Consider the following 24844-nt stretch of genomic DNA (forward strand, 5'->3'; position numbering starts at 1 on the left):
ATTCACGTTTTCAATTAAATAACTTTGAAATAAAACATCTCATAGAATGGCATCATTATAATTTAGGTCTAAAAGCACTATTCTATAAATTCTATGAACCGAAAAAAGGTCAAGGTGACTTTTCCAATGAAAAAAATTAGAATCTAGAGGTATTTTTTGTGTACTTCGACTAGGGAATAGTCCAAATTCGATTTGAGTTTGAAAAAAATTAGAAAATTCAAATATCGAAATTTATTATGTACTGCTGAATAGCTATTTTAGCTTATGGGGGACCTCCTATTTGGAGTCAATTGGTGGACTTTGAAAAATAGAAGTTTTTGAATCGAATTCGATATTCCTTAGATTCGTACCATTCGAATTCAGCCGAATACGGACCTATTCGATCAAAAACGAACCTATTCCTCCAAAAAAAACTTCGACTTAATTTCGGTTGGTCTTTTTGAATTTGAATTTTGAAGTTTTTTCAATACAACCCTTGATAAATATGCCCCTAAGTATCAATTTGAGTATATATAATTACAAAGGGGGTACATTTTCCCTTTAAATAATTTTATATCCATGGACATTTATAGCCGCTCATAACAGGCAATCTGAAGTACAGTAAACTATGGAATGTTCATGCAATGGTGAAAGGAGAAATCAATTTATATGAGGCCAACAAATTCCATTTTTCAACAATAAATAATTGTTTTCAGACAGTCTAATACGCAGCCCGGGCAATTCATGTGTTTTATGGCAAGGTGCCGGCATTTCATTTGAACTACTCATCCCATTAAATCTTTTTTTTTTTTGCAGGGAATATATTAAATCTCAGCTGTAAATAAATTTCATAGTGAAACTGTTTGCAGTAGGGATGTACAGAATTTCAAGATTGGGGTTAGGATATGGAGACGCTTCCAAGTAATTTAGCTTTGGCCAAATTATAAGTGTTCACCTATACTGAATCTGAACCCTTGGGGACCTATTAAATAACTTTGAATTTTTTTTTTTTTTCACAATTCAACATTTTTTTCTAAGGGGCAGATTTACATAGGGTCGAATATCGAGGGTTAATTAAACCTCGATATTTGACTGCCGAATTGAAATCCTTCGACTTCGAATATCGACACGAACGATTCGAAGGATTTTAATCCATCGATCTAAGGATTTTCCTTCGATCAGAAAATTGTTAGGAAGCCTATGGGGACCTTCCCCATAGGCTAACATTGGCCTCGGTAGGTTTTAGGTGGCGAACTAGGGGGTCGAAGTATTTTTTAAAGAGACAGTACTTCGACTATCGAATGGTCGAATAGTCGAACGATTTTTACTTCGAAACGTTCGATTTGAAGTCATAGTCGAAGTAGCCTATTTGATGGTTGAAGTAGCCATATTCGACCATTTGAAATTCAAAGTATTTTTTCTTCTAATCCTTCACTCGAGCTAAGTAAATGGGCCCCTAAATATTTGTTTTACAAATTTTCTCTAAAACTCTAAAAATGTGAGATTTCGTAAATGTAAAAACCATAGGAAATTTTTAGGGATGCACCGAATCCAGGATTCGGTTCGGGATTTGGCTTTTTTCAGCAGGATTCGGCCGAATCCTTCAGCCAGGCTGAACCGAATACGAATTTGCATATGCCACAAATAAGGAAGTAAAACATGTTTTCCCCTTCCCACCCCTAATTTGCATATGCAAATTGGGATTTGGTTCGGGAATTCGCTCAAATATTTTGCAAAGGATTCGGGGGGTTCAGCCGAATCCAAAATAGTGGATTCGGTGCATCCCTAGAAATTTTAACAGTCAGTGGGAACTGCCCTGACCCTACTGAATTTTTTTTAGCCATTGGGACTCTCAGAGGTTTTCTGATTTCTTTTTTCGTAAGTAATTGTCCTCAAAACTTGAATTTAAAGAGGTTGTTGAGGCTTTTTTTTATTTGTGCTTTTTAAATTTGGATCATTTAATAAATGACATGGCATTTGTGATTTTAGAGAAAATTTGTTTGTGTGTTTCAAAAACCTCAAAAAACACTAAAATGAAAAATGTTGATTAACGGCTTCCCCCATGTCACAGGACAAAAACTCTAGAGAAAGCAGTAAGACAATTCGTTTTATGTCTGGTGCAATTAAAAAAAAATTATTTGAAATCACTTTGGCATTTGTGATTTTTAGACAAAATGAGCTTATCCGCAGGTTTCAAAAAAACTCTCAAACCATTAAAATGAAAATGTTGATAAACGGGCCTCCTCCCATGTCACAAGACGAAAACTCAACAGAAAGCATTAAGACAATTATTTTTTATATGCGGTCCAATTTTAAAAAAAAAAAGTGATTTTGAATCTGAATCTGAAAATTATGGTTTGGATTTGGCTAAATCTAAAAATATGTTGGATTTGATGCAACCCTAGTTTGCAGGTTGAGCCCATGAGGCAAACATACCAACCACCACTTGTACACACTCTCCGATAACACATTATTCTGTTTATTCAGCAACGGCAAGATGGACTGATTGAACCTCTCGTCGAACCAAGTAGAAACTTCGGGCTCTGCAACGCAGGTATCACAGCCGCATTGTCTTCTGGAGCTCATCATAAACCTCCATAGCTGCTCCGGTAACTTGTTGAGTGACTTGGAATTGTCATTATAACTGATGTAAGTCATGATGAAGAACACAACAAAACCTACAAATAAAAATATCTTAACATTCTTCAGGCGCCTTAAAGCCATCATTTAATTGAAATCCTCCACTGGAGACGTAATTCCAAGTCCAATAACCAGTAGGCCAGACTTTTGTCCGTGCTCAACTGAGTTGATGGTTATTTTGCTAAAATTGTGCTTTTCTTAGTCCGATTTCTGCCAGTTGACTTCCGCATATCTGCAGAATCGACAACATTTTTTGGTTTAAATTTGTTTTCCCGATCAGAGCTGGAAATCCGAGATGGAATTCTTGACCTGGTTTGGATATTTTAGCTGGAAAGTTTTCTCTTATAAAGTTTTCTTGAGTAAAATTTCTTGACACCTGGAAAGAAAAAGAGAAAATCGTTAAAAATTCGTATTCTCGCGTAACCAAAGGAAGTTTATCATGGGGGTTACATCTTGAAGGCCATAAAACTTCCAATAAATTTTAGGTTTGCCATTATTATGGTCTTCCTGACCTTGCACAAATAAAGATGTTTCTAAGGGTTCCCAAGCTGCCTTCCATTCTCTGTAGGCTTGCGGTGTGATTCTAAATGAATTTCTAATTAGCGGATCATATATAATGAGTTCATAAGTTCATATCAGGACCCATAGGATTTATTCGTCACCAGTTATTTTTATCTTCCGGAGAAGTGCTTGAATCTGGCCCTGTTGTCGTTTGTATTAATGGAAGCCACCACTGAAATGCTCATTTTCATGGCTGCAATCATGTCATTAGCCTAAAAGCAACAGATATCAGCCCTAAATATAACCTTTATAAATAGGGTTTTGTGTTTACCGTGTATCCAGAATAAAAAGAAGAGAAATATTTCAAAAAGAAAAAGCTGATTAAAAATAAAAAGTTTTTTTTTACTTTTATTGGAACAGAAACATGTTTCAGACGACAGGACATGGACGTTTCTTTTAAAACAGTCCAATGCATTTAGGGGCATATTTATTATGCTGGGCAAAAAACAGCAGGATTATATATATCACACATCGCCAAGCTTCACTGTAAAAAAGATTTTTTGTATTCTCTTTTTCTTAGAGTGACTTCCACCGTAAGCAATGTAAAATAACAGCATCACATCTGGTATTCCCATGGCGCAAAATTACACTCACCTTAATAAAAGCTTTTTCCAGTTTTTTCAGCGAATTTCGTTTTACAAAGCATAATAAATATGCCTCTTATAGTACAGTCTTCCAAGACAAACTGGAAGGATGTCGGAGGTCCCTGCCTTGACATTCCAGTGTTAGTGAATAAGCTCCATAGTGATTTTTTAACCATTCTTAATGAAGAGGTCCCCCCTAGCATAACTTATCTTCTGATGAAATGTCAACTAGTGATGTGAAGGTCAGCCCAAAACCTTTAGGTCCCACGGGTTGGGGCAGGTTCGGGTCAACATTTTTACAGGCTGTGATAGGGTTGGGGCTGAGCTATTCCTTACGCTTGCCTAAAACCTTCCTTTGACCCACTTCTGCTGCCTCCAGCACCCTCTATTTATAGCTGTAAGCTTTCCCCCTTTTTAACATCAGAGATGGAGCTAAGCTGTTGTGGATCTACCGGTAAATTACTGGGCTGTTTGGTGGTGGGCTGGTGAAGATGGCTTAGGGTGAGTTGAATTTTTGTGGTCCGCACATTACTAATAGCATCAATAGGAGAAGATGGTGACAGTAGACCATTGTGGAGACTGTAGGCAAGTGTTTGACAGTAAAATGAGATGACAGCAGTAGGGCTAGATGGTAACAGTAGGACAAGAAGGTGACAGTAGACCACTGTGGAGACTGTAGACAAGATGCTGACAGTAAAATGAGATGACAGCAGTAGGGCTAGATGGTAACAGTAGGACAAGATGGTGACAGTAGACCACTGTGGAGACTGTAGACAAGATGCTGACAGTAAAATGAGATGACAGCAGTAGGGCTAGATGGTAACAGTAGGACAAGAAGGTGACAGTAGACCATTGTGGAGACTGTAGACAAGATGCTGACAGTAAAATGAGATGACAACAGTAGGGCTAGATGGTAACAGTAGGACAAGACTGTGACAGTTGGGCAAGATGGTGACAGGAGAACAAGGTAACAACACTATGATAAAAGGATGGCAGTAGGACAAGGCAGAGACATTAGGACAATAGTATTGCAAGATAAAACCAGCAGGATAAGATGGAAACAAAGAGCAATATGGTGACAGTGACACCCAACTACAACCCTCCAGGATTTTCTGGGCGCTGATGGTTGTAGTTAAGCACAATATGAAGGTAAACAGGCTGGACATTCTTATCATATGTAAATAATGAAGTCCTATGTTGTTTGTTTTGCGTGAGGCCCGGCCCCTAATAAAGACAGCCTTGAATGGAACTGCTAAAAATATTTAAACTGTCACATGAGGCTCAGCCACTGTAAATACTCTCCATTCATCCCCACTTTTGCAAAAGTCTGAAATGTCTAACAATACACATGTCGATAAATGTAAGTTCTATGGGGAGGATTGGTCTTTGCAAGTGTATTTGTTGCCTACTCGATTGCTGCTTTCTGCTACTTAATGGTTGTCAACGTTATAGGTTTTCAGGGGAGTATCGCTACCATTTTATTCATCTTTTTTTGTTAATGCTGCAATAAGGGACTGAATCAGCAAGCAAATAGCAACAGGCACTTGAGATATTTCTTTGGATGCCCGAGAGACCCGCAGCCACAAGGGTTACCTATAACTTCTCCCTGCTATGGACCATAATATTAGTCTTTGATGTGCTGGTGACGAACATTCCCTGGAGCGTTGATAACGTACGGAAAAAAGAATAACAAGCCGACCTTTCACGGTGACATCCAATTTAACTAATTAAACCTCAAGGGGGAAGAATAATGTTCCCGCACTGACTAGTGATTCCAAATGCTGAACGATCGGTGCCAGGGGAACTTGAGTTTCACAGTAGACAAAACCCGTTACACAACAGCAGAGAAGGACGGGCACAACAGCTGGCACATAGAGAAACCAAATATGCCCAAGGACGTGGAATTTTAAGGGTTGTGGTTTGTTTTTTTGTGAGTACCATTTAACCATTTTAGGGAGAGATAAAAAAAAAATAAGGATGGTCACTTTTAAAGGGGAACTTAATCTTTGAATAATTTGAGCTTCATTTCCTCGGGAACAAGTTTTGCTTTAGAAAGTGCCAATGGGTTGCCCTTTAAGGCAGAATATGTTTTATTCTTAAGAGTCTCTGAGAGTGTTACAGATATATGTATATATGAGCAATCCTGAAACAAAATATCTAGAAAAGCATGGAATTCTTCACCTAATTGGCTGGGATTCCAGGAATATCTAAGAGCATTGACCTTAAATAGCAGCCACAAGACTCTCCCGGAATAACTTTGGAAATGTTTATAGATGTAGTTTGGCAACACCTGCAGTGCTGTTATTACAAATAAATCAAATAATAAAAAATTGCATGTTTGTTCAACCCTATTAAATAAAACCATGGTTACTGCAAATGAACAGAGCGCCTAATAGGCAAATGGCACTAGAACAAAAATACAATTAAAAGCACAAATTTTATCTTCTGATCTGCAAACCAGCAATAGTCATATATCAGACCCTCGACACAGCGTGTCAGCCTATCAAAATGCTAATGAGACCTTTACTGAGGAATCGGCACAATAGGGAGAGTTGGCCAAGTGCTAAGGGTAGAGCAGCCAACATACTGGATTTATCAGGTCCCCCCTCCCCCATTATGGTAGGAACTTGGAAGAATGAAGAAGACAGGAATTCCTGCAGATGGGGACAAGCATGTCCTAAATGTTTTTAAAGAAACATCTGCAAAACAGTTTCATACCATGAAAGGGAGAGTTCAACAAAGAGACAATTAGTAACATATGTATCTGCTACTTATGCCTTCCCTGAAGGGTCTCAATTGGTCTGTGTTGCTGTGGGATAGCAGGTATAGTAGGGAGAGATGGTGCCTATAGTAACAGTGGATAATAGTCTCTGGAAAGGGAGTGTGACTGTGGGATAGCAGGTATAGTAGGGATAGATGGTGCCTATAGTAACAGTGGATAATAGTCTCTGGGAAGGGAGTGTGACTGTGGGATAGCAGGTATAGTAGGGAGAGATGGTGTCTATAGTAACAGTGGATAATAGTCTCTGGGAAGGGAGTGTGACTGTGGGATAGCAGGTATAGTAGGGAGAGATGGTGCCTATAGTAACAGTGGATAATAGTCTCTGGGAAGGGAGTGTGACTGTGGGATAGCAGGTATAGTAGGGAGAGATGGTGTCTATAGTAACAGTGGATAATAGTCTCTGGGAAGGGAGTGTGACTGTGGGATAGCAGGTATAGTAGGGAGAGATGGTGTCTATAGTAACAGTGGATAATAGTCTCTGGGAAGGGAGTGTGACTGTGGGATAGCAGGTATAGTAGGGAGAGATGGTGCCTATAGTAACAGTGGATAATAGTCTCTGGGAAGGGAGTGTGACTGTGAGACAGCAGGTATAGTAGGGAGAGATGGTGCCTATAGTAACAGTGGATAATAGTCTCTGGGAAGGGAGTGTGACTGTGGGATAGCAGGTATAGTAGGGAGAGATGGTGTCTATAGTAACAGTGGGATAATAGTCTCTGGGAAGGGAGTGTGACTGTGGGATAGCAGGTATAGTAGGGAGAGATGGTGCCTATAGTAACAGTGGATAATAGTCTCTGGGAAGGGAGTGTGACTGTGGGATAGCAGGTATAGTAGGGAGAGATGGTGCCTATAGTAACAGTGGATAATAGTCTCTGGGAAGGGAGTGTGACTGTGGGATAGCAGATATAGTAGGGAGAGAAGAAGCAGAGATAATGTTTGAATGTTCTACTTTATATAAAGTCTATTCGCTGTGGGAAGCACTACCACAAATGAAAGCACTGCTACTGGCTCCTGAGTATTCCCTGGGCTTCAGAAGGGGTTAAGAGACAAACTGTTTTTATTTCAAGAGGGGATAAAATCACGGCTGCTTGATATCACACCTGACTGGGTTTATGGCAGTTGCTATTGCTACGTTTCTAAACGTTATGCATCAGTAAATATAAGCGGCTAAGAACTCATTAAGGACACAGAACTAAGTGACTTGCTTTAAGGCGGAGAAGCCAGACTCGTGGTCCTACGTCTATTGTGATATACAGTTTCCAGCATGGTCAGAATGATGTGGGAAAAAAATTAAACTCTTACTTATCACATGGTTCTTCCTTGTGACTGTAAACAATGACCTTCTGATCAGAAAACAAGAAACCTTCTGTATGACCATGGCACAAAAACTACAAAATTACAGGTTAATTTGGCAAATAGAATTGTGTTTACTATATAAGTTAATGTAATGTCAAGCTTGCTACTTCCATTTCTGTCAGGTAGGAGACCATGCCTTAACCTGAGAAGAACAATGGAAGAAACAGATACATCAAAAGTAAAATAGAAAGAGAGAATATAATACTAGTAAGTCAAACAACCAACGAGAAGGCGATATTTTCACCAGAATACCAAAGTGGATTCATGAGGAAGCTCCATAAACAAGTTTGGGAAACCTTTCTGGCATCTGAAGTCCCCCATACTTGAAATATACTTCTGTTACCAATTGTACTATATAATCCAATCTGAAATTTACCCCAAAAATGTTTCTACAATTCCTGAAAGCAACCCTAGTTACTTTTCAGGAGCTGAGACTTACATTGGTGTCTGAATGGTAAAGTGACACCATGTGATCACAAATATGTGTAACGATCGCCGCCCGGAGCAGGCCCAGGAGCTCCGGGCGGCGCGTCCATCTTCGCCGGCGTCGCTCCCAAAATGGCGGCGCCCATGGCCGCCACGTGGGTAGCGGCGCCGGGCGATGACGTCAGTGCGCCGACGTCGGCGCAAGAGCGTCAATGACGTCAGAATGGCGCCAAATTTGAAAATAAAAACGCCAACTAGACGCCAGAATGGCGCCCAAGAATAGGATTACTTTCCTGAAGCATATCCTGGGTTCCCTGTGTGCCTTATTGCCTAATATTGTTCCTGCCTTGTATCCTGACCCTTTGCCTGGACTTTGGACTTTGATTGTATTCTGCCTGCCTGTGAACTCTTGCCTGATCCTGACTATTCTCCGTTTAACCCTTTGGATACCGCGACCTTGTTCCCTCAAGAGGGCTTCCTCCTTGATCCAGACAACCTCCCTGGAGGGAGCTCCCGGCTCCCTGATTTTATTCTTGGGCCATGGATCCTTCTGAGGAAGCCACACCTCATGTCGGACGAGCGCTCCGCGGACTGGCATCCCGCATGGAGGACTACGAAAACCAGCAGGTTCGCATTGGGCAAGCACTCGATGTCCTGCTGGCTCAAGTGCCTTCTGCGTCCTCCACTGCTCCACCTACTGGGGATCCCCCCATGGCGGCAGCCCCCACGAACACAAGCTACCCGACAGGTGAGCCTCGCATTCCACCTCCCCCTCGTTTCAGTGGGGACCCACAAGCTTGCAGGGGATTTGCCACGCAATGCCAAATTCAATTTGAGTTCCAACCCACACAGTTTCCAAGCGAGCGTTCCAAGGTGGGGTATGTGATGTCTCGATTGGAAGGCAAACCACTGGAGTGGGCAACGTCTCTTTGGGAGAAGAATTCCCCGCTGACTTTTGATGTTAAAGACTTTCTCCAAGCTTTTCGTATAGTCTTTGATGCTCCAGGTCGGGTTACGAACGCCCCTGCCCGTCTCTTGCAGCTCCGGCAAGGAAGCCGCAGTGTCAATGAGTATGCTATAGACTTCCGAACACTGATGGCGGAGACTTCCTGGTGTGATGACGCTTACAAGGCTGTATACTACCAAGGCCTATCTATCCGCATCAAAGATGATCTCGTCTCCAGAGAGACTCCTGACACCCTGGAAGGGTTGATCGCTCTATCCATTAAGGTGGACACTCGTCTCAGAGAGCACCAGGTGGAGAGAGAGCCCAGTAGACGATTTTCTCCCATGTTGGCCCCTCGCTTTCAAAGGCCGATTCTGCAAACACCCGCTGTTCCTGTGACCCATGTGTCGACGTCTCCCTTGGAGGAACCCATGCAAGTAGGAAAGACTCGCCTCTCCGAGCAGGAAAGACTCCGAAGACGTATGGCAGGTCTCTGTTTATACTGTGGTGGGCATTCCCATTTTGCCAACGCCTGTCCTGCCAAAGCCAAGAGTTTTGTACCCCGAGGTATGTCTCAGGTTTCTCATGTAGGGGGCATCACTCGAGGTTCTCTGGAGAAGTATCAAGAAAATTCACGCAGGCTTCTCCTTCCTTTGCAGATTCACCTGGCAAGTAAGTCTATCTTCGAAAGGGCCTTCCTCGACTCCGGAGCGGATGGCAATTTCATGGATGCCTTTTTTGCCGAACGCATGAAGATTCCTCTGCTTCCATTGTCTTCTCCCCTGCGAATTACTGCCATAGATGACAAACCCCTGGAGTTTGAATTCGTCACAAAGTTCACGGCGGAACTATCTGTACAAGTTGGGGCGCTGCATCAAGAAAAGCTTTCTTTCTTCATCATCCCCTGTCCTTCTACTCCAGTGATATTGGGTCTTCCATGGTTACGTCTGCATAACCCCACCATAGACTGGTCCACTGGGCAGATCTCTCGTTGGAGTTTATTTTGCCTGCAACATTGCCTTCCGCCAAAACCCCTCGAGAAGGTGAATGTCTCCTCTGCGGAATTAAAGACTTTGCCCTCCACTTACAAGGGATTTTCCGATGTGTTTTGTAAAAAGTCTGCAGAGTTCCTTCCCCCACATCGCTCCTACGACTGTCCGGTTGAACTCCTGCCTGGAGCTATGCCCCCCAGAGGGCGCACCTACCCTCTCTCTCCTGCAGAGACTACCGCTATGAAGGAGTACATCCAAGAAAATCTCCAGCGGGGGTTTATCCGCCCTTCTACCTCTCCTGCAGGGGCTGGGTTCTTCTTCGTGGAGAAGAAGGACGGAGGCCTTCGGCCTTGTATAGACTATCGGGGTCTGAATAAGATCACCGTGAAAAACAGATACCCTCTGCCCCTGATTGCCGAGCTCTTTGACCAGCTGAAAGGGGCAAAGATTTTCTCCAAGTTGGATCTCCGGGGGGCCTACAACCTCATTCGCATCCGGGAGGGTGACGAATGGAAGACGGCATTCAACACTCGGGATGGGCACGATGAATATCTCGTTATGCCCTTCGGCCTATGCAATGCCCCTGCCGTCTTCCAGGAGTTTGTGAATGATGTGTTCCGAGATCTCCTAGGAAGGTTCGTAGTCGTATACTTGGACGACATCCTGATCTTTTCCAAGGACCTTGAAAGTCATCGCTCCCAGGTGAAGGAGGTACTCTCTCGTCTGAGGAAGAACTCTCTCTTCGCCAAGTTGGAGAAGTGTGTTTTCGAGGTATCCAAGATCCCCTTCCTAGGATACATTATCTCTCCAGAGGGATTTGAGATGGACCCCGTGAAAGTGTCGGCCATCCAGGAGTGGCCTCTCCCACTGAGTACCAAAGCAATCCAGAGATTCATCGGATTTGCTAATTATTATCGACAGTTCATCCGGGGGTTCTCTTCCCGCATTGCACCTATCCTGGCCCTCATCCGAAAAGGGGGTAAACCCAGCCTGTGGCCTCCATCTGCTATAGAAGCCTTTCAGTCCTTGAAAGAGGCCTTCACGTCCGCTCCTGTTCTTCGACATCCCAATCCTGCACTACCCTTCTGCATCGAAGTTGATGCTTCTGAAGTCGGAGCCGGAGCTATCCTGTCTCAGAGACATTCCTCTGATGGAAAATTGCACCCCTGTGCGTTTTTCTCCAAGAAGTTCTCATCCGCAGAGCAGAACTATGACGTCGGGAATCGAGAACTCTTGGCAGTCAAGCTTGCCCTTGAAGAATGGCGTCACCTCCTGGAGGGTTCTGAAATTCCTGTCCAGATTTTCACTGATCACAAGAATCTGGAGTTCATACAGTCCCTCAAGAGGCTAAATCCCAGACAAGCCAGGTGGGCCCTTTTCTTTTCCCGATTTAACTTTGTTTTGACTTATCGCCCAGGTTCCAAAAATCTGAAGGCCGACGCCTTGTCTCGTAGCTTCACTCCGGTGGACCGTGACCCTGAGAGACAGGAACCAATCATTCCACCAGTCAAGATCATTGCCTCTCTGTATCCCCAATTTGCCGACCAGATTCTGGCTGGGCAGTCCTCGGCTCCTCAAGATACTCCGATTGGCATGGCCTTCGTCCCTCCAGAACTTCGCCTGGCCATCCTGCAACAAACCCACTGCTCCAGGCAAGCTGGACATCCTGGTTCGGCTAAGACCCTTGAACTCTTGAGGCGCCTAGTCTGGTGGCCTGATATCCGCAAGGATGTAAAGGACTTTGTGGCTGCTTGTAATGTCTGCGCCACTTCTAAGCCTAGCCATTCCCGCCCCAGTGGGTTGTTACAGCCTTTGCCGGTACCCTCTCGTCCATGGACGCACCTCTCTATGGACTTTATTGTCGAACTTCCTCCCTCCGGTGGGAATACTGTGATCTGGGTTGTTATTGACCGCTTCTCCAAAATGGCCCATTTCATCCCTCTGAAGAAGTTGCCCTCTGCGGTGGAGTTGTCCCAGCTATTTATCCAGTACATCTTCCGCCTGCATGGTTTCCCGGTGGAGATCGTCTCCGATAGAGGCACCCAGTTTACTGCCAAGTTCTGGCGTTCCTTATGCAAAGACCTGGGAATTGTTCTTCAGTTTTCATCTGCATACCACCCGCAAACGAATGGGGCAGCTGAACGTGTCAACCAAGCCCTGGAGCAGTTCCTGAGGAACCACGTATCCCTCTGCCAGGATGACTGGTCTGATCTCCTCCCATGGGCGGAATTCGCTCATAATAATGCTCGTCATTCCTCTACAGGAAGGTCTCCGTTCATGTCGGTGTATGGTCAGCATCCTCAAGCTTTTCCCCAAGACTTTATGCTATCTGACGTCCCGGCTGCTGACGACTCCGCAGCCCATATGTCTGCTATTTGGGCTGCGACCAAGTTGAACCTAGAGAAGAGTGCTCTTGTTCATAAGACTTTCGCGGATCGTCGTCGAAGATCCTCTCCTCTCTACAAGGTGGGTGATAATGTCTGGCTCTCTTCCAGGAATATCCGGTTGAAGATACCATCTCCCAAGTTGGGTCCAAAATTCGTGGGACCATTTCCCATCTTGGAGATAATCAACCCTGTGGCTGTCAGACTCCAGCTTCCACCAGAGATGAGAATCCCCAACGTGTTCCACGTGTCTCTGGTGAAACCCACCATCACCAACCGGTTCTCTGGCCGTCAGTCTCCTCCTCCTGCCATCTCAGTGGAGGGTCAACTCGAGTACGAGGTGGAGAAAATCCTAGACTCCAGAATCTCCAGAGGGTCCCTTCAGTACCTCATTCAGTGGAAGGGCTTTGGCCCTGAAGAATGCTCCTGGGAAGGACACCGTGATGTTCACGCTCCTCGTCTGGTGAGGGAGTTCCATTCCAAGTTTCCCCAGAAGCCAAGTCCTGGTGGTCCAGAGGCCCCCCGTGAGGGGGGGGGTACTGTAACGATCGCCGCCCGGAGCAGGCCCAGGAGCTCCGGGCGGCGCGTCCATCTTCGCCGGCGTCGCTCCCAAAATGGCGGCGCCCATGGCCGCCACGTGGGTAGCGGCGCCGGGCGATGACGTCAGTGCGCCGACGTCGGCGCAAGAGCGTCAATGACGTCAGAATGGCGCCAAATTTGAAAATAAAAACGCCAATGGCGCCAACCAGAATGGCGCCCAAGAATAGGATTACTTTCCTGAAGCATATCCTGGGTTCCCTGTGTGCCTTATTGCCTAATATTGTTCCTGCCTTGTATCCTGACCCTTTGCCTGGACTTTGGACTTTGATTGTATTCTGCCTGCCTGTGAACTCTTGCCTGATCCTGACTATTCTCCGTTTAACCCTTTGGATACCGCGACCTTGTTCCCTCAAGAGGGCTTCCTCCTTGATCCAGACAACCTCCCTGGAGGGAGCTCCCGGCTCCCTGACAATATGTGATCCAAGATTTCTGAACTAAGACCTTCAGCCTTGGTCCTCACCGAGTAGACTATGTGTAACCATTTAGAAGAACTCATCGGAGGTAGTTGGTTGTTGTTGGACTTCTTGAAATAAGCAGAGGGCTTTTTGTAACAGACTGTTCATAGGTTGAAACCTTATCTCAACACACTATGGAGCGTGTGATCCAAGATAAGTAGGGTATGACCACTCCTTACTGAGTAGAACACATTGGAGATAACTGGTTGGTGCTGGGCATTTAAGCTGTTTTTTAACTTCATGACCATGGGCAGAGGACTGTTCATCTACACAGCGCCGTTCCTGTGTATATTGCCGCCTGAGGCGGCTCCAGTAATGCCGCCTTCCCCCGGCCCGAATCCATTTCCTGGGGGGAGGCAGCAATGTTCTCTCGCCCGAGTAAAGCCGAATTTCCGGTTTAAAAAACCTCTGCTCTGATCAGATCAGCCCGATATCACCCGCTTCAATGTGGGAAAATCGGGGAGAGATCCACTCGTTTGGCGCCAAATGAGTGGATCTCCTTGTGTATGGCCACCTTTACAGGTCATCCAGGTCAATGGATTAAGTCATTCACATGAGCTAGAAACAGAATAAAGTAATTATCCCATAACTGGCCTTCTGAAATGAGGGTGTCAGGATCAGCCTGGGACTTGAACTCTGGTTGTGCTGTTCTGGTCATTTGCAGCATTTACCTCATGAGCCACTGGGGGCTCTCGGGACTGGTTCTGTGTTTAGTGTTTCTGTTATCTGCCTGTTCACAGTATGTTTTCCACCCACCTCGTTTACCCTCATGTGTCTCCCATTCCTAATCACCTTCCCTTTATAAACAAAAATGTATTTTGTTTGTTCCTGACCTGCCGACCTGAACCTTGAAAACCTTGAATGCCTTGTTACCTTATTTCCTGAGTGAGTACCTTTTGTTCCTGTGTTCCCCATTTTTTCCCTCACCATGTGGTTACCTTGATTGGCCCTTTTGCCTGTTCCTGCCTTTTTGTTTTCTATGTTCTGGCTGCCAATAAATCTATTACTTTCATCATCATGTCTTTGCCTCCAATCACCTATGGCTACACCCCTGGGCTCCCACCATATCCACTCCCCATGGAGTGGCTATCCTCGGTTACAGCGGTTCCCCGTTGTAAACCTTACAGAAGGCTGAGAGATGCCGTGATCATATGATAGACTTAGGTTGTCAAGTTCTCTGGTCGGTCCTAGAAGACCAACACTAGATAGATGTTTTTGAGCACCAGTTTCCATAACTTTGACATAAGGAAATGCAATTAACTGTTGTTAATTAGAATGTCAACTTGCCACATTGGTAGACCTGAGCTTTATCTCTAGACAGCTCCAGATAAAAGGAACCTCTATGATAAAAAGTATGATACTATTAAAAATAACCTTTGATGTTGAAGTTCTCCCTGGAGAAAAGGAATAGAAAGTGAATGACCCCAAATGCCCCTGGCTGAAGTCCATCTCAACAGAAAACCCTGTAGTGGCTTTCTCTGTTCTGGCAGGTGACGTTTCTTGAGAACAACAGCCTTGACCTTATGTAGGACCTGTAGATTTCTCAGAAGTATATTTCTCTGCTGTGTGTGTTATGATTCCTGACAGTTTGGACAGCTTTTACAGCGCAGGTGTTTTTTTTTACAGTACAGTATGAATTCAATGTCTGTCATCTGCTAATATAGTAGAGCAGTGATTTCCAGGGTTCAAGAACATGGTCAGGTCATGTCTCATTTATGATGAGGTTATATCAAGGGATAACTTCTCCCCAATTGTAAAAGTCAAGGATATAAGAAATCACAGAGGAGATTCTATTACCCTCAGATAAAGTAGGGGGCATATCAGTTCAAGTTTCAGTGGGTTATACTGTGCATGAGATGACTTTAAGAGCTAACAATCTATCAGTACATGATTATTTTACATATGGTGGCTACAACTCCCATTCATTTTGTATGGGAAATTCAACATTTTGATTTTTAAGATATTTGTTCTTTAGTCATCAGTCAGAACAAGTGAAAAATGAAATCTTGGTTAAAACACCAGAAATAGCGTGGCAGAATGGTAGAAAGATCACGTAACTTTTAGCTTTGGTTATTATGCATTTTATTCCTTAAAAATTGCACTGACACAAAAATTTTTCTTCTAGGACACCTCAATGTTTGATCTATCTCTCATGAATCCCTAGGGAGGCACATGCACAATATATAGCAAACTTGCCAAACCATTCCTGCCCTGGGCTGTGCATGGGACACTTGGAAAATGGATCAAACATGGGTTGCTGCACCGTAAAGAAAGCTCACTGGACATTACTGAAAATGCACCAGCCTGGGCCACAAAGGTCATCAGTTTGTGCCCAACATATTGACACCCCTAGTGTTGTAACTGTAGGTCTACTTTTGGTTTCTGAGGCAACTCTGATGGAAAGTACATCAGTGGTTTCCCAATTATTGGTTTAATTCCCGTGGGGAATGCTTGGAGCAGTAGGGCAAAAGTTGGGAAGAAGCTGTTCTAGATCACCTGTACACCTGGAAGCCCAACAGGAAATTTAATGAGGATGGGATTTTGTGTGTACATGCATTTGCTATCTAAGATATTTTTGGAATTATTTCAGATAAACTTTACTTGACATCAGCTAAGGGGAGCCCTGCCCAAAGGTTGGACCTCCAAGGGGAACTTGAACTGAAAAAGTCCAACAACCACTGCATTCTTCTGCATTTCTTCATTCAAGAAAGGGTTGGGTGCCTTTATAGCAAGAAAACAACTTCCTAATTAATCTGTAAGACACACCGGGAGATTGCTCTCGTAGGCTCTCAGTGCGGAGGCGTGCACTTCCGGGTTGACGCTGGCGTCGTGACGCTGAGCGTCATGACGTCATGATGAGGCGCCAGATTCAAACTTGGCGCCAAATATTCTTTAAAGGGACAGGTCTCCATTTTGAAAATACGCAAGCTAGGTTCCAGTTTACTGTTCCAGCGAAACGTTTACTCTAAGATTGTTTTCCTGGTTTTGACTTTTTGCCTGATTCTCGACCACGTCTCTTCTAATTCCTTGCAGGTACCTTGTTTACGGACTTGTTGTTTTGTTACGCACTTTCCCTTGTGTTTTCCGCAGCAGAAAGCCCGGAGCCTCAAAGGGCGTTGGTGAACACTGGAATCCGCAGGGATCCCCTGTGCATTTGTGGGGTGTACCCATCCCTAAGCAAGGTTCCCGATAATGAGATAGTTACATAATCTTCCAGTTCAGCCGCCTCTCTCGCTCTATGGAGATCATTTTTACATAACATTTTGAAACATTAATTAGCCCTGGTCATTGCCATCAGGAAGTGAAAGGTCAGGTACTTTCTATTCTAATTTGAAAGCAATTCCAGGTGGATCTGATCATTTCTATGCACTAGAGTGACCTGACATTTTAGCGAGGGCATCCCAATAGGGAATTATTTGCAAAAAGAGGAGGATAAATATAGAACGTAACCTTACATTAAAAAATAATGAGGAAACAATGTTTTGCCTAAATGCGAGTACAAGGAGGTGAAATGTGCTGGGATTTAAGAGGCTTCTCGGGCATGTCTCGCAGCGGCTCCGCAGTAAAGCAAATTGTTTATTCTTGTCGTGACCTTTTCATTGAAAATGGCAAGAAAAAAACCCACACTTGTAAACAGAGCAGATGTTATCCATCATTTCCATCCCACGTTGCAGCTAATTAGTAGCTTCTAATTAGTTGTCAGCTGCTAGAATACTTACTCAGAATTTTACAGTACAAAAAAAAGGTCCAAGTTGAATAATCAGGCAATGAAGAGGGTTTTGTTTCATAAAAGGAAACAGCAAGACGTAGAGCCACAAGCCGCGGCTTGATATAGATGAGACGTGTAACTGGCTAAATATAAATTTATTTGCAAACTGGGCCCAATCTTAACTCCATTTGTGTTGAATAGTAACAGCAGCCTGACTGTCACCCCAGGATATAACTGGCAGCTAACTGTAGCTGGCTAAAAATGGCCATACAACAAATGCCACTAAAAAGGGGAATAATGTGCTACATCAGCAGTTTATGTCATGCCAATGCTCATGGGTACATGTACTGAAAAGGCAGCACTATGCAGCATGGTTGGCAGCCGCAGTGTCTGGTCAGTTGGTGGAGATGACCAATGCACTTGAAGCAAAGACCATGTTGGCTTCTACAGTGTATGCTCCTGTCACCAATGTGTCTCGTCTAGTCAAGGCCATTACTACAAATTTACCAGTAATGTATTTGCCATTAAATTTGCAATAACTAGTCCTCTATCCCTGGAACAACTCCAATCCAATCACCTCTGATCTGCCTCAAATCCCCTCTCCAATCTCCCCCCCACTCAACCTTCATTTCCCCCTCTGTTAGAGATCCTGATATGGCCCCACCCATTTTCATCATTGCCTCTAGACCAGCCTCCTCCGCAGCCGGTAATATATTTGCCAAAATGTAGCAACCCTAACTACAGGTATGGTGGCAGTTTTGTTATTTGATCAAATCCAAAAATTATGAATTCAATCCTTTTAGATCTCTCTGCAGCCTTTGACACAGTTGACCACACACTCCTCCTTGACATTCTACACTCCTCCTACATTCGTGACACTGCTCTTTCATGGTTTACATCTTATCTGTCTGACTGTTCCTTTGAAGTTTCCTTCTCTAACTCTACTTCTACTACGTTCCCTCTCTCTATTGGAGTTCCTCAAGGCTCTGTTCTAGGCCCCCTGCTGTTCTCGCTCTATACAACGTCGCTATGAAAACGTATTCAGTTGTTTGGACTTCAGTATCACCTTTATGCTGATGACACCCAACTCTACTTGTCTACTCCTGATCTTTCTAATTCTGTCCTTTCCCAAGTCACAGACTGTCTCTCTGCTGTCTCCTCCTGGATGTCACAGCGCCACCTGAAACTGAACCTTTGTAAAACAGAACTCATTATATTTCCTCCAAGATCTTCCCCTGTCCCTCAGATATCACTCACCGTAAACAACACCACCTTTCATTCCACCACACAGGCACGCTGTCTAGGAGTCATCTTAGACTCTCATCTGTCTTTTTCACCACAAAGTCAAACACTTGCAAAATCTTTTCATATTCACCTGCACAACATATCTCAGTTCAGAATCAACTAAAACACTGATTCAGTCTCTCATCATTTCCCGCTTTGATTACTGCAACTTACTCCTCAAAGGTATTCCAACAAGTCACCTTTCACAACTCCAATCTGTTCTAAACGCGGCCGCTAGACTCATTCATCTATCTCGCCGCTCAACATCAGCTGCTCCCATATGTATGTCCCTTCACTGGCTCCCAATCTCTTCTAGAATCAAATTCAAATTACTTACACTCACATTCAAGGTCCTTAATAATGAAACCCCTCCCTATATTTCATCTCTAATCTCCAAATACTCTCCTTCACGAAACCTACGCTCTGCTTCTGATCTTCCCTCACTTCTCCTCTGGTCACTTCTGCCCATTCTCACCTACAAGACTTCTCTCGGGCTTCTGCTTTTCTCTGGAACTCTCTGCCACAAGCTGTCAGACTTTCTCCTTCTTTCCAAACTTTCAAGCTCTCCTTAAAGACCCATCTGTTTAAAGAAGCTTATTCAATGTACCTTAATTAATCAATCATTGCTGTATCATAAATCACAAAATTGTTTCTAAAATCCTAATGTCTCAATTGTACCCTAACCTTGTAATCTCTAATTTGTAGGGCACTATAATCCTATTGTATCTGTAACCCTTTTTTTTTATCCTCCATTTATTCCCTGTTTGTTATAACTAAGGTAAAGCACTGTGTATCTTGTCTGCGCTATATCAATAAAAGATGATGATGAATTAAATGATGAATATTGCTTTCTTTAAGCCCAATAAACAGTAAACTCCCTCTTGTTTTTTCCCTATGCTTCCATGATACTGATACGGACATTACTTGCAGTTTCAGTCTTGCTTAAGGTACCATTGTATCTTGCTGGCCATAACCATTCCTCTCTACGAGAGGTCACATGGTCTCACTGGGGAGACCATGTGTGACCTCACACAGGTCATTAATGAGCAAAATGCATCCGTTATTATTGTTGTTCCCGCAGACTTCTGTGCTGAAATCGCTTTTTCAGAAGAGCAAATTGATATTTTTATATTTAATTTTGAAATCTGACATGGGGCAAGAAATATTGCCGGTTTTCAGGTGCCCCCAGTCATGTGACTTGTGATCTAATAAACTTCAGTCACTCTTTACTGCTGCACTGCAAGTTGGAGTGATGTCCCCCCCCCCCCAGCAGCCAATCAGCAGAACAATGGGAAGGTAACCAGATAGCAGCTCCCTAACACAAGATAACAGCTGCCTGGTAGATCTAAGAACAGCACTCAGTAGTAAAATCCAGGTCCCACTGAGACACATTCAGTTACATTGAGTAGGAGAAACAACAGCCTGCCAGAAAGCAGTTCCATCCTAAAGTGCTGGCTCTTTCTGAAAGCACATGACCAGGCAAAATGACCTGAGATGCACCTACACACCAATATTACAACGATATTTTAGAGTGAATTATTTGCAGTGCAAACAGTGTCATTTCGAAATAAAAACGACATCATAAAAATCAGGACAGAATCCCTTTCAATCAGCAGCAACCCCAGATGGGGGCCCAGCAATATAAAGTTTATGGTTGGGATCCTGGACAAATGGGCCCAGTACTTTTTGCATCTGGCTTGGCCACGGTCCACTGACACTTTACTCTGCACCTCACATTCATTAGTCTTTGCAAATAATCCCCCATGTTTCACACAGCAAATTCGATATTTCCACACCCTTCTTTATACCTCTATAAATATACCGCAAACTATATAATAACTAACTTAAACTCTTTCTCCTTAAACTATTCTGGCAGCCGGAGAGTTAAGCCCATGGATTCCTCCCTGTTACTGGAGCGTATGGAAGCCAACTCCCATATGTTTCACTCGCTGGGAATTACACTTTTTTGGATGCCTCGAATCCTCGCAACGGAAATGACTGGAATATTCTGGAAAACGTGACCTCATCTGGGAAGCCTAAACCACTCCGCAGCTACGGATCTGCCCAACAGCAACAGAAGGCCCCAATTGTTTGCAGTTAAATCCCCACCAATAAACAGAAATGATTATAGTTATTTACTGGGCAGAGTTCCCCGTTTACAACTAGCCTGGAAAATCAGCAATGCATTTAGATGCACACTGCAAATATGTATGTGTGTGTGTGTGTGGGCTGCTACTGGATCTATTATCCAGAAAGCTCCAAAACACGGAGTGCCACTTAACAGAAGAGGGCGCCCCTAGCTTAGAGAATTTACTACCCAACCCTTGCTTTAACCAGCTCCCCAGATGTTTCCCATTACAACCCTACCCTGAGCCCTGCAACATAAACATTACTAGAGAGTGTTAAATACAACTGGTCTCAGGTCGATACTGGGCCACATGTCTCCCAGGCAGCTGCTGGAAAGAACATTCAATCCTTGCCTGACATTGCTGGGCTACAACTCCCAGCATGCTTTAACCCTTAAAGGATATGTCAACCTTTAAAATAAATGAATGTACAATTGATGAGGGGACTATTCTAAGGAATTTTGCAATGTACATTCATTATTTATTTTTCTTTAATTCCAAGATATTAAGGGATACATGTACTGTTAATATAGATGAATTTTGTTACAACAGCGCCACCTGCTGGTTAGTTTCTGACCAGTCTGACCACCAAGTAGTCAAGGAAGTTGTCAGGAGAAAGAAAGAGGCTGATCTGATGTTCTTCTGCTTAGGAAAGATGTGAGAAAGGTTTGTAATTTTATTCCTAAGCAGAAGAACATCAGCCTCTTTCTTTCTCCTGACAACTTCCTTGACTACTTGGTGGTCAGACTGGTGGGAAGCAAGTAATGCTTCTTCTTATGATGTTCTTCTGCTTAGGAATACAATTAGAAACCTTTCTCACATCTTTCCTAAGCAGAAGAACATCAGCCTCTTTCTTTCTCCTGACAACTTCCTTGACTACTTGGTGGTCAGACTGGTGGGAAACTGACCAGCAGGTGGCGCTGTTGTAACAAAATTCATTCATATTAACAGCACATGTATCCCTTAATATCTTGGAATTAAAGAAAAGTAAATAATGAATGTACATTACAAAAGTGCTTAGAATAGCCCCCTCATCCATTTTACATTCACTCATTTTAAAGGTTTACTTATCCTTTAATAATATGCTGGAGCATGCTGGGAGATGTAACGTGTAGGCAAACACTGTTATTAAAGTAGAGCCCTATCTCAAATTAGAGAATGCCTCATTCCAAGAAATGGGGTCCTGTAGAGGACTTACCCCTTTAAATGGACCCCACGTTGTTTACCATGAAACATCTGACTTGCCCTTAGGTCTGGCACTTTGTTTTTCAGCAACATGTTCATTTGAATTCCTAACAGCAACATGTTTACGGCATGTGCCAGTGATGTCAGACAGGCTGCGTGTGCGTGTGGAATGTGTTGGATTTGGACGTCCAGTTCCTTCTTGGAACGAAGCAAGTTTTGAAAAGTCTCCACCTGATTCCGACCCAAATAAATCCTGTGCCAGAGAAGTCAGCAAATGAAAACTGCGCTGATTGTTACCATAAGGCTCCACTACAGGTTACAGGGATATAAAAGAAACAGACGCTCAGAATGGAGGCGGCAAAGGAGCCACTTAGAGCCCTGGCAGTTTTATACCTCATTAATGTGAAATGTAATGATGGCGGGATAAATCTCACCAATAAACAGGAATTATTTTCATTCAGATAAATACGGCGCATATTATAAGGGTGAGCAGAGCTTGAATTGGCAAAAAAACCAAAACAGGGTCGCTAATTATATAGAATTACTGGAGAGATATAGGGGGTAATATGGCAGTTGAGTTTTAAACAAGGCTGACGACACCAGTTAACATCTTCATTCTATCTTTAGAATAGACAAAAAGAGAATGAAACATAATGTAGTGGCCATTTAAGGTTACTAATAGGGCATCTGCACTGGAGCAGATATTAAAGGGGAAGTTAACCTCTCCTATTACATTAGGTACCCTCTATCCACAAGAAATCCAAGTCACTCTGCAAACTGTCCTTCATTTATACCATGGCCTTTGAATCGTCTTCTCATCCCAGGCCGCCATTCGTAATAATTGCAACCCAGTGTCGAACTGGCCCACCGGGAAACCGGGAAAACTCAGACGGGCCTAGGTGTCTGTTGACCCTCTTGCTTCTAACCGTTTGGCCTATTTCATAGCCTATTTGTTTATGGGAAAAAAGAGGCGTAATAATGGAAGAATAGAGTAAAGTAAGTAGATATAAAAGACTAGGAAAATAAAGAGTTTGAGTGAGGAGAGTAGGGATAACGGTTTGGAAAGTGGGCTCACAGTTTTCTGGTGGGTCCCTGGCATCCCAGTTCGACACTGTTGCACCCTACCAAAGTCTGTGACTCCAGGAGCCAAATACTTGCTTAAATTCCAAGCTACAGAGTTGTAGGATAAAGAGAATTATAAAAAAACGAATGTTTTAAGAAAAAACTGTCATTTTCAAACTGCCGTCTGCATTAAAGGAGAAGGAAAGGTTAAAACTAAGTAAGCCTTATCAGAAAGGTCCACCTAAATATACCAGTAAACCCTCAAAGTAATGCTGCTCTGTCCCCTGTCAAAAGAAACACCACATTTCTTTCCTTCTATTGTGTACTCATGGGCATCTGTTTTAGACTTTCTGCTTTTAACTTAAAGGATAAGTAAACCTGAGGGGGCTCTGATGTTCTTCTGCTTAGGAATAATATTAGAAACCTTTCTCACATCTTTCTTAAGCAGAAGAACATCAGAGCAGCCTCTTTCTTTCTCCTGACAACTTCCTTGACTACTTGGTGGTCAGACTAGTGGGAAACTGACCAGCAGGTGGCGCTGTTGTAACACAATTCATTCATATTAACAGTACATGTATCCCTTAATATTGTGGAATAAAAACAAAATAAATAATGAATGTACATTACAAAAGTGCTTAGAATAGCTCCCTCCTCAATTTTACATTCACTTATTTTAAAGGTTTACTTATCCTTTAAACCTCCTTGACCCAGGCATGAGCATGCTCAGTTTGCTCTTCTCCCTCGCCCCTCCCTTCTCTGCTGTAATCTGAGCCCAGAGCTATGAGTGAGCAGGGAGAGACTCAGGCAGGAAGTGACGTCACACCAAGCTAATATGGCAGCTGCTATCCTAAACAAACAGAGAGCTTCTAGAGCTTTCTACTCAGGTATGGTAAAACATTATACAGAATAAATATAGTCTTATAGCCTGCACTATTGCAGCTAATCAATTGGCAATAAAATGCCTCCGTAGCTTTCCTTCTCCTTTAAAGTCAGTGCTCATTATGCGATCAACTTCCCCGCAGTCGATGAGCTCAACTGAGCAACAATCTGTTCAATTGAGGGCGAGAGTTGTAACCCGACTCCTAAATCAACATTTGTTTAAAAAAAAAAAAGCAAAGCTGTTTTATTCCCCAAAAACATGTGGTTACATGGGTAACATTCTTCCATTCTTACTGGAATACTGACACAGAGCCATCATCTTCCCCATGTCAAGTCAACCATCAAGTTATGGAGACATTTGCCACTGATTGTCTCCGCTTTGGTACCGGTGAGCAGCGAGCTTATTCTTACCCAGAAACCCAGTAAGATGTGGGACTTTTATGCTTTAAGTGAAAAACTGGTCCAGTTCATTGTTGCACTTGGGTCCATATTTGGAACGTTGGGGTTCAAACAATGTTCTTTGACCGGGTTACAGATCACATCCATGGATAGTCAGTCACATGGCTACTTACCTGGACCATACCATCTTATTATAGGTGAGTCTCATTAAACCCTACAGCTTTACTATAATAATGGGCCATGCATTGGGGGTTTTATTTACATGATAACCATTTATTTCATGATCAGCAGCAGAAATAAGACATTCTGCCCTGGTTACAGAGATTTAAAGAGACAAGACAAAGATTTAATTCTCATGTCTGAGCCTCTGTGAATCAGAAATTCAGAAATAACGAGCTCAGTAATCAACCACCACCAATCAGTCAATTGTATACACAGTCCTACAGTAGTACATGGGACAATCTTGATGGCGTTGCCAAAAAGTCAAGTAACTTGTAT

General features: G+C 43.3%; 1 protein-coding gene across 3 annotated transcripts in view; it reads right to left on the reverse strand.

Moving 5' to 3' along the window:
- The window catches only part of st3gal1.S (ST3 beta-galactoside alpha-2,3-sialyltransferase 1 S homeolog), a 74482-nt gene that overhangs the window by 17857 nt on the left and 31781 nt on the right, over positions 1–24844 (reverse strand). For all 3 annotated transcript variants that reach the window (XM_018223980.2, XM_041568030.1, XM_018223981.2), the window contains one exon: positions 2416–2995. In XM_018223980.2, the coding sequence (XP_018079469.1) occupies positions 2416–2706 (291 nt within the window). In that variant the 5' untranslated portion in view covers positions 2707–2995. The remainder of the gene's footprint in view (positions 1–2415; positions 2996–24844) is intronic.

The sequence above is a fragment of the Xenopus laevis genome, chromosome 6S (assembly GCF_017654675.1).
Source record: "Xenopus laevis strain J_2021 chromosome 6S, Xenopus_laevis_v10.1, whole genome shotgun sequence".
Taxonomy (NCBI): Eukaryota; Metazoa; Chordata; class Amphibia; order Anura; family Pipidae; genus Xenopus; species Xenopus laevis.